This window comes from Rhopalosiphum maidis, chromosome 3, assembly GCF_003676215.2.
Source record: "Rhopalosiphum maidis isolate BTI-1 chromosome 3, ASM367621v3, whole genome shotgun sequence".
NCBI lineage: Eukaryota > Metazoa > Arthropoda > Insecta > Hemiptera > Aphididae > Rhopalosiphum > Rhopalosiphum maidis.
In genome coordinates, this window is record NC_040879.1 from 74886589 (window position 1) to 74898164 (window position 11576).

The window sequence follows — 11576 nt, forward strand, 5'->3', positions numbered from 1 at the left end:
TAATATTTTTATTAGGAAACAAATTAAATTAATTATTTACCCCGACCAATGATCGGCCAGACAATTATTAGATAAGTAGGTAATTAAATATAATAAATTAATAATATACCATGATTATTATTTTTGTTAATTTATGGATTATTATTTATTATTATAAAGATATTGATTGTAGTTGATAGTTTAAAACTGACTACTACTTTTTAGATATAAATGTATATATATATATATAAAATAATAATTAATTGTGTCACAGAATAAAGTCTGTAATTGTAATTTGTAATTACTTATAAGGGGATTTGAAGCGGTGATTTTCTGTATTTATCTAACACACACGTAACATAGGATTATAGACGTGTTCTATTTCCAACGTACCAATAGATATAATGAAGCAAAAAAATGTCTAAACACAAATTTGAATTTGTCGTTAAGTCTACTTGATATCGACTTTCCCACATTTTTGATTTTATTTCTCCAAAATCTTAAAAATATTTATTGATTGGTTATATGTTATATCAATTGGCACGTTGAAAATATAACACGTCTATAATCCTATGTTGCGTTAGACAAAGACAAAATATCATATTTCCTCAAGATATTAACTAAAGATTGTTATTTGTATTGGTTATTAAAATATAAACTTATATATTATAATAAGTTATGAACCTGAGACCTAATTTATTTTAATGTAGCGAGATATTGATTTTCATCGATTAACTTGCTCATCCCTGACTATAAGTCTATATTAGAGTATTAGACCCCAAATATTTGAAAAACACTAATTAAAAATATTTTTATGTTTAAAGTAGAAAAATATTTAAAGTTTAAACTATTAGAATTAATGTTGATATTAAGCACTTGCCTGAACCAACATTAGTATTTGGTATATAAAATACTTATTATTATTATCTTTTTTTAACTTACCTGAGATTTTATTATCATTTTCCGAGTTAGTAGCTGTTAACTATTAAATAGATTAATGCTCTTTTGTATACATAATAATTAATATAGTTTAATTTGTATAAATACTTAACTAAAAAAATATCTAATTTAATTACAATAATTGGAATATTTTTAAAATAAGTGTATGGTGTACAATATCGTTGTATAGGCACAAATATAATTAATATTTCAGAATTAAAGCGCTCATAAGTTTATTTTTACAAAAAAAATATATATATATATTATATTTATATAAATAAGATTAATAACTATTAAAAATCACAAATCAAAGATTAACATTATGGAAAAAAATGTTTTATATGATAATAAAAAACATTTCATTCAACACTAAATTCAGGAGAAAATATTTGTGAGAAATTGAATTTTTAGTGCCTAATTTAAGGTAAATTCTGTACTTAAGTGACCAAGATTGCACGATTATGATAAATGTCGAAGTACAAGAGAGATGATTTATGCTAGCAAAAACTTATTTTGTTGCTGCTTCACGTTCTTCTCGTGAACGTTTTTCTTCATTTGCCAAACGAGTTTCTTCCTCCAATATTTCATCAAAGTTCTGCATAGAGTTGGATCTAGATGCCACTTTTGTCTATAAAATAAATACAATAATTTAATACATTTCAGTTTATATTACTTTATATTGTTTTTAATTATTACCTTAACATTTTCCAAAGCTGAACCCACTTTTCCTCAAAAGAACGGAATGATTCAGAATTCTTAATTTGCCCAAGTTTGGTTGTAAGACCACTACCGAATCCTCCGAATATTGTTGTAGCTTTCTCAGCAGTTGTTTTTACAACAGATTCGGTCTTTTGATAACTAATAATAATACAATAATTTTAAAATATTATTAAGGACTATAGACACACCACACACATTTTAAAAACTACATACCACATTATTAGTAACTATTAATTACTGGAAATAGCTTGTAATAAGTCATTAAAGTTAGCATATTAAATGAAGTCTTGATGGTTAAAAAAGAACATTCATAGCATTAGATAAGAAGTCTGACACACACAATCATGTTTGGAAATTTAGAACCAATTATACAAAATAAATAAATCTAAATAAAAAAAAAATTTGGAACATTCAAATAGAAATATTAGTTTTTGGTGACAATTCCACACACTGAAATAATAAATTTAAAACAATCTGATTTTATTTTAAAAGACTTGAACAAATAATCATAAAATATAGACATATCTTTAATTTTATGACTTTTAAATTTAAAGCTTAATATTTTTAAATATCACATAAATACAATTCATTTAATGTATTTATAAAAAAAAAATATAAAACATAATGATTTAGAAACTTAATACAAAATACAAAACCCAAACAAATAATATTCTAAGTCATATTGTGTGTTCATGCATTACAAATAAAAGGCTAAGACTTACATAGGCGTTTCGACGACTGCTGTTCCAAACTGCTTAACCTTGCCTTCTACATTTTGGTAACTAAGTGTTTTTATAAAAATAGAAATAACTAATTAGAAGATAAAGCAAAAGTGCAAATAAGAAACATTTACAAGCAACTCAATAATAAACTGAAACAAAGCATAACATATTTTCTTCCATAGAACTCAAGAGTACATGCATGAATGTACACGTAGATTTTATATACCAGTGTTTTAGAACCATGTTCCTGGTTGGGGTGCGCATGTCGCCCGAGTCTGGTAAAGAAAAGTTGAATCTAGTAAAGAAAATACAATAATATTGTCATTGCTAAATCATGTATTATTACAATATACAAATTTAGTTTAATGTTGCTAACTAAAATTAATTAGTGCGATTTAAAGGTTTGGTTATATTATTTTTAAATATAAATCTAAAAGACATAGTTATATGACTACATATTTAAAATAATAATATATATATATATAAATATACATATATTATTTTTAAGTAAGAATGTCATTACCAGAAACTATTGAAATATGATTCCAATAGTTACAAATTATTTATTAAATTTAAAATAATATGAAATGTCTAAACAATTTTAAAAATATACAAATATTGACTGATTAAAAAAATGTAATACAGATTATTCATTATAATTTACAATATAGTTTTTATCAAAAAGTAATGTAAGAATAACATTAAATACCTAACTAGTTCTGTGGTTCTATGATGTAAATGGACTAAAAATTTACTAACACTTTATCTTAACAGTTAAATTATATTGATAATCAAATTTTAATCGCACTAATTTAGAAGCTGTGTTGAAGATGACTTTCACTTTGGCAGTAAATAAAACACTGATACATAAATAAACGTTAGGAAATTGAAATGCTTGTCTTTGTACAGAAGACTTACATTGGTGCGTCAACAACAGCTTTTCCAATTTGGGTAAATTTGTCTTCTACATTTTGATAACTATATAAAAATATAAAATAATAATAAAGAAAAATAAATATTTATAACAATAGAAAGATGAATAAAAATCATAATAATAATAAACTAAAAGCTAGCAAAATAAAAAAAAACTTCACCACACGTGATAGAAAATATTCATCACTAAACTTACACATTTGACTCTTTAACGTTCCGTAAGCTCTGTGATACATCTTCACTAATCTCTTGCCAAACAGTATAACCAAGTTTACGTCGAAGCTCTTGAGATGCTTTTACCTTTGAACCCAACACTTCACGTAATGTCTTGATTTCTTCTTCCACCTTATTCAGCTCTTGTTGCCATTCTTCTTTCTGCTTTTCCTGTTCTTCAAGGCTAAGACCTTGCAATTCATTAATTCCGGAATCTGGCGACATAATTACGGGTGGTTCTTCACCTAAAAGATAAAAAAAAAATTTAAACAACATTATCATACAAACATTGTCTGACCACAAACTGGCCAAATAATTAGTGAAAAATAATTGGTTATAAAGTACAACAAACACATTATATTATTAATAATATTAATTAAATTATAATTTATAGTGAATGAGAATAATACAAAACATATCAAAATCTAAGTAGGTACCTAATATTTGATTGTATATAATGTATAAACATATCACTTTAATTTTTAAATGACCCTAAGTAAATGATATTTACACGTTTCAGCATCAAACGATCAAGTACTTAAATATTGATAATTCAGATAACTGATGTCTATGTAGTTACATGCAATAACTATAATTAACCATAATTAATTTTAACCATATAATATACATGATAGTACGATACACGACATTACACCAAACGTGTATATTTAGTTATACATTGATATTATTTTTGTTTAGTTTTAAGCTACTAAAAAGTACAAATCTACGAATGTCGAATAACAAACATCAATACGATGAAGAACCTTTATGAAACTTACAACGGGTCTGAAACTTAGGCGTACAACTAAATGCATGCATGCATGAAGATGCACTTTAGATGTATCTGAATAAAACAAATAATCAGTCCACAATTATAGGCGTATACATAGCTGTTACCAAAATGCATATATTATGATTATTACTATTGCTTATTGGTTAGGTTACCAAACACGTAATTGTTTACAACAGTTTAAATGATTTCTAAACACGACATTGCACAAAAAAATGTATAAACTGATAAAAAATTAGTACTCGTGAATATAAATCAAAACAATAATGGACTGTAGACATAACGGCAATTAAATAACTGCTATATCCGAGTATGTTATTTGTTGTACGAGTGTCAAATTTTCGATTTGTCTGAGTTATTTGAATAATGCATCGCAATTCATAATGTTAAAGGTAATAGATAAAAAGTCGCTATTTTTTAACGGACACTAGTTTGTAATATTGTCACATACAGTAATAGTTATCTACATGTCATTACTGCAGCTAGCGAAATGTATTGATCTAATAAAAAATTATATAATACAAAGATAAAGAAAAAAGAAACACGAATATGTCTATTGAAGATATTGTTGTCGGTGTTGGGAAATCGAGTACATTAAATATATAAATACATATTCATACTTAATATCTACATATTCTGCATTCTACAGACTTTTCAATAGTTCGAATTAATTCAAAAATTAAATTTGTTTAAAAAATACATGTAACGATTATTATAAGTACGCGTATAAAAATTAAAAGCCGATGCTACTTTCAAACAAACACAATATATGGAAAGGGTGTAACACATGTTTTTGGGAAGCTCAATATATGATTATATAAAATCAGTTTTCTTTTCCACTACGTAAATAATCTAAAAATTAGTTTTGAATTAACTTAAATTTGCAAATTTTGCCTAAGTGGCCGAACGCATAGATAAATTATAAACACGCCTATAGTTAAATTTATTATATAATATTCATACCTATTATCATTTTTTGTTAATATTCTCCGATTCTAGGATAATATTAATTAATTTTTATGTGATTATATGAATATGAAGTACGTGAGGATACGAACATAAACTTGAATAAAAAAAATTTCAAAAATAACAACAAATTATTCAATTTAAGTAGGAGTTAATGATCGACGTGTTATAATTTTAGAAATAATAATTACCGAGATAATCATTAGATTTATATTATGTAATATGTAAATAACTAACAAGTATGTAACTGAATAAGTAAACAAGGAGTAAACCGTGTAAGTTAGTAATGTAAGATCGTCATAATTCGATAAAAAAATACATTACAATATCACAATGTAAGATAAAAAACGCTAACAATTGTTTTTGAAAGTTTAAATCCACATTAAAAAATGTGAACTAACAATGTGACTAATACTATAGATTAGAATATTAGATTCAATATAAATTATTATTATAATTGTAACATTAAATAGAAATATTATTTTTATTTTATAATGCATGGACGGAATGTTTATAAATTTAAAAACATATATTATATCAATAACATTATATACAGTAGATATAAGATATGTAAGTAAGTCATAACACGCATATTGCAATATAGAAATTGAATGCCTCAGATTTAAGCATATAACAATAATACATAATATTTTTAACCAGCAGGTTTATCAACTTCTGTGACTTAAATATTAAATAAGTTTGCATAATAGAATATTTAATAAAAATATACAACTACGTTGGAACAATAATAAAAAAGAATACATTTTATGATTACAAGATTTAACTTAATATATTAAATTATTTTTACGATCAATAACCACAATAAATTATAGTAATTTCAGACTTTAAGTACCTATATAAACTATTAAATCAGTGTCAATTTTACAATAATATGAAATATGTATAAAATACTGTCCGAAGTCTATAAAGAAAACCTTAAAGCATGATTGATTTTGATTATTTTCAATTATAATTATTATTTATTACATTATTACTAAACAGTAATTAATATAGAAATGAACGTCTTCGTTATATATTTAGTAAATTATTCGACGATACTCTTTCCAATCGTAAAAAATAGTTGATACCGAAATCCGAACTACGGATATAATGTTTAATAATCTATTATTTAACCCCACATCTAGTTATCAAAATTCAAATACACTCAATTTATAGGCGTGATTAGAACAGTTTCGCCGATATGGACAAATTATTTTTTGGGAAGCTCAATATATGATTATATGAAATCAGTTTTCTTTTCCACTACGTAAATAATCTAAAAATTAGTTTTGAATTAACTTAATTTGCAAATTTGGCCTAAGTGGCCGAACGCGTAGGTAAATTATAAACACACCTAAATACTCATACGTATTATCAATTTTCGTTAATATTTACGATTCTAGCATAATATTAACCAATGTTTGTTGTGATTATATGAATCCGAAGTACTTGAGTCGTATTACATGTAACTAACGTCCACTATTCACTCACTACTCATCTACCTGCTTGTTTAAACCATCAATTTCGCAAAGAGAGCTGCGTAGTAATACGCGCGGGGATAAATTGTTACATACCTAATATTTTATAAAATTCAAAATTTCAAATCGATTTAATTGAATGAAAAACGTCCAAGACCTTCAATATCCCGACACCCACCAATAACGGTTCTCCACGGCTATACTATAATAAACGCAGTTTCGTCCGTTGTACACGCGATATTGTTGATAATCAAGACTTACTTATAAATTATACGTGTAATTTAACAACAAAAAGACTCATAATATAATATTATAATAATGAATAGCAACGACATAATAATTATTAACGATTATTCGTTCGCACGCGCGGAAAAATGGAACGCGAGTACGTGACGGGGCCATCGAACGGAGAAACGACCGTCTTATAATAATAATAATAATAATATGTGCAACACCGGTCGCAGACCTTTTTTCTTCACGATCCTCGCCAGCTTCTGGTAGCTCTTGTGCTCTCTGATCTTGTCCAAGAACTTGACCTTGCCGGCGGCCGCGGACGACGACCGCGAATCGGTGGCCGGCGGCCGTATCACCAGCGGAGAAACGTCGTCCTCTTCGCCGACCCCGTCGTCGTCGTCGTCCGGGTCGGAGACGGTGTCCTCGTCCACGATGACGAACGTGCTGCCCAGCGTCGCGTCGTCCGCGTCGAAACTAGGCGTCTCCGTGGCCATGTAAGCGGTCTCTTCGTCGTCGTACTCCAGCGACGGCAGGTCGACGTCGTGCACGATAGCGTCGCGGGCCATCCCGTTGGACGGACAGTGGAACCGTGTCCCGTGGCTCGGTGGGTGGCGGGATTACGTCCGACAGCGGTGGAGACGGTGAACGGTGTCGCGCATTTTCCGAACGCGAAATGGAACAGTGAGCGCCACGACGGCCGTCGGATCGCGCGCTCAGAAATAAGTAGTCCGGTCGGGCGAAACGGTGACGGCGAAGGGAGACCGCGGATAACGCGAAGACACGAAACGGTTAGGTGTAGGCACGTCACCGGCGGTGCACTGTAGGCCGTATCGCGGAGAAGACCGGTTCGGCGGCAGTCTTCTCCGCGCAGCGTTGTTCACATTTTTGTTATTCATTTCCTCTCTTTCTCACTCCATATCACTGTAACTCCCATTCACTCACGGTGTCTCATGATCGCTAGCTCACTATCATCCCCTCTCAATCAAACGCGTTATTTTTTACAGCGCGATGAAAAAATAACAACGACATTATTGCCAACTGAAATTTATAAAATACCGTACGTCCGCGACGTATACTGTGCGGATACGTGAACAAATTTCCATTAGGAATTGGGATTTGTGTGGGTTTATAATTTTTGCTGTGCGCATATGTTTCTTGTTGGTCTCTCGTAAATGCGTATCATAGGTAGGGACCGTGAAACCTACATAAAATTATGTGTACCGATGTTTGACGACACTAAAAATTTAAACTACTAAATGTTTCCAAATCGAATAATATTAATAATTTATTGGCTATTACATACAGTATTTAGTCTAATGTGTTCAATACGGTTGAACCCAAAAATGTGATAGTATATTATAACTGTTTTATTGTTTACACTAAAACGCGCTGCAATGGCTAAATAATGAATAACGTAAATTTTTTTTCTAAATTATATTTACCTGTACGTAACCAAAACAAAATTTATGGTTGGCGAAATAATTTGTACATTTTGTTGACAATTTGATAGTTTAGATAACCATATAGGTACTCCGCACAATATTATCAAAGTACAAACTACAAATGAAGAATACCAATTTATAGCCAAGAACCATAGAAAATAGTATACATTTTTAAATATTAAAATTTGTGCAAAACGAATTTAGCTGTTCTAATTGTCATTTTAAGATACCGGTAATTTTCAATCGTAAAAACACGCCCAAGGAAGAAAAACAATGAAACTGCATTAAAAAATGATTTTAGAGTAGAAAAATCTAATATTACATTTATAGAGATCAATATTTAGAAGGGAACCTTTCAGTATTTTTTGTAACACTTTTTAATACTTAAAGAATGTAAAAAAAATAAAATTTTAATACCTCTTATATCAAGCTGAAGAGAATGTTCGAGAGAAATAATAATTGAGTAATATGGTCTATGACTATGTAGTGAATAATAAATCTAATTAATATCTATGAAATCAAATTTATGAACAATAATTATTATATACCATAGCTTCTCTATCACAATAAGTATAAGTCTTACATATTTTTTTAAATAACTTAAGTTTATAAGTTTTATTATTATTTTTTTAAATTATATGTTTATTATAATATATTAATAGATATATTGATATAAATAAAAAATAATTATAAATTCCTATAACTATAAACGATAATAAAATCTATAATCTTATCAATAATCGTGATCCCTATAGAAGTTATAACTAAAAAAATATAGTTCAAGCAATGAAATTTATCACTACAAACATCACACCATTACACAAGATAATATGACTATATGTCTATATAAATTGATTTATAAATTAAATATTTCTCTGACTCCAGTTTCCCTTACCAGTAAATAATATTGAATAATTATGTAGATATAATAATACACAAACATACCGTAATTAAAGTTAAAAATTGCAATTAAATATCTAATTAAGATTGGTTTCAAATATAAATCAGATTATATTGTTTAGATATATTAAAAATAATATCAGATTATATCAAATCGCTACTCAAAATGTAACAATTTAATTTATACAAAACTGAAATCAATATGATATACTGTGAGAATTTCTACAATAATATAAGAACATTAATCGTTATACCTATCGGCATATTAATGTAACTAATAAGTAGTTAAATTTTCCAAACCATTAAAAAGTTAAATATCTAATTAAAGCATAATAAACTTCCACGAGAAAGTAGGTATTACACACAAGTAGTTATTTCCTAACTACGAAAATATGTAAACATTTACAAAAATACTTAAAGTGTTAGCGTTTTTTAGGTAGGTTGTGAAGCCTGAAGACAAAAAATTTACAATAAATAAAGTATCCAAATCCTCAAAATCGATTGTGTAATTCGGAAGAAGTTACTAAATATGTAAATATGTTGATACTAATAAAATATTTTAATTATAAGTGTTACTGTAAACATTTTTTTTTTTTTTTTTTATAATGAACTTGCTAAAAATAGAGAACGTAATGAATAAAAGAAAATTAAACTTATTTTAAATCATTGAAAAGTATGCACTTGATTGTGTATTATTATTTGATTTTAATTTTTTTTCTGTTATAAATCAAGTTAAAAGTATTAATTTTACGCGTTCCGATTTTCAATGAAAATAGAATCAATAACATTATATCACCCGTACAGATTGGCGGAAAATTAAAAGTTAAAACTATAATAAATTTGTGACTTTGAATCTCGAGTGTTTAATTGTTCGAATGAGTGGTAATCAAATATTAACTTTTTTTTCCATTTTTATTATTAAAAAGCAATTAAAAAATAAATTGAGGTGAACAACACCAGACATCACTTATCCAAACCTCCTGCTATAGTTATAGATTTTCACTTAAAATATTAACCTGTCAGCATTTTTGATATGTTTAATCATAGTAAAAATAGTTCATTCATAAGATTAACATGCATTAACAATAAATCATGAATCACTCATAATTTTTTTTTTTTTTTTTAAGTATTTCATTTTATAATAATTTATATTTTATCAAATACTAAGTTAGATGCTACTAGAACTATACCTTATATTAAGTGAAGAAAATATCTTTAAATTCCTCAGTTCATAATAAAATTTCTTTTTATACTACTCCAGTACTCCATAGGTTAAATTAGTTAAAACAATTATAAGTTATAATAAATTAATTTATAATTAAAATAAGTTACTAATAATAAGTATAAAACAAGTATTACCTTACCATATGTTTATAGTTAAAATAATTAAAACACATATATAAATATTAGAGACTTATCGGTTATCATAATTGTTTTCTACATAACAAGGATATGTGTATTTATGGTAATAATTAAATAAATAAATTTATAATGAAGTTAATAACATTATGGCTAAGTATAACTTTTCAATAAATTATTTTATATATTCCCTGATTAGTTGAATAATACTTTGACTTTTTTACTATTACTTGTAAAGTTTTCCAGATTTCTTGTTGTCAGAACTTAATAATTATAAGGACAGTACTTTCACTAAGATTGCAATAAATAATTTCAATATCTTATAGCTAAATAATTAAAAATATTGTATAATTATATGGGTATTAATGTATTATTATTATTTATTTATTCAAATAGTTTTAATTTAAGTTGAAAACAGTACTTATATCTATGATTTTTATAAAATAAAGTAAATTATCTAAGCCTTAATAGGTGAAATACAATTCATAATTGTTTATACTCAACATAATATAAAATAAATTGAAGAAAATTACAAGTATCTAGCGCTAACCAATTAATGTATTACTTAATCACAAAAAACCTACAAATATAAATAAATGTTGTTATAAAATTGAATACTTATAATATAATACATTTGTTTTTGGATTAATTATTTTTAAAATAATAAATTATCAATAAAGTAATAAATTAAAATACATTCAAGTACATGTGTACTTCTTTTTTAGCATTCCAAACAGATGTCTAATAGTTATTTATATTCGTCAAATATCATTCATTATTAGAAAATACCAATTTGAAAATTTAGTTATTTAATAAAAACAGCATAAATAATAATTTAACAATCTATTATACGTGAAATATATGGATATTAATGTTTGTTAATAAGCCATTATTATTAGTA

The 11576-nt window shown here is 26.8% G+C and overlaps 1 protein-coding gene across 1 annotated transcript; it reads right to left on the reverse strand.

Annotated features, from left to right (window-relative positions):
- Positions 1-1279: 1279 nt before the first annotated feature.
- LOC113556072 lies at positions 1280-7540 on the reverse strand. The gene is given in 8 exon segments (XM_026960807.1): positions 1280-1546; positions 1615-1640; positions 1643-1776; positions 2361-2420; positions 2587-2655; positions 3279-3338; positions 3490-3751; positions 7207-7540. Coding segments are annotated over 8 exon segments (1065 nt in total). The 3' UTR covers positions 1280-1426.
- Between the last annotated feature and the right edge of the window lie 4036 nt (positions 7541-11576).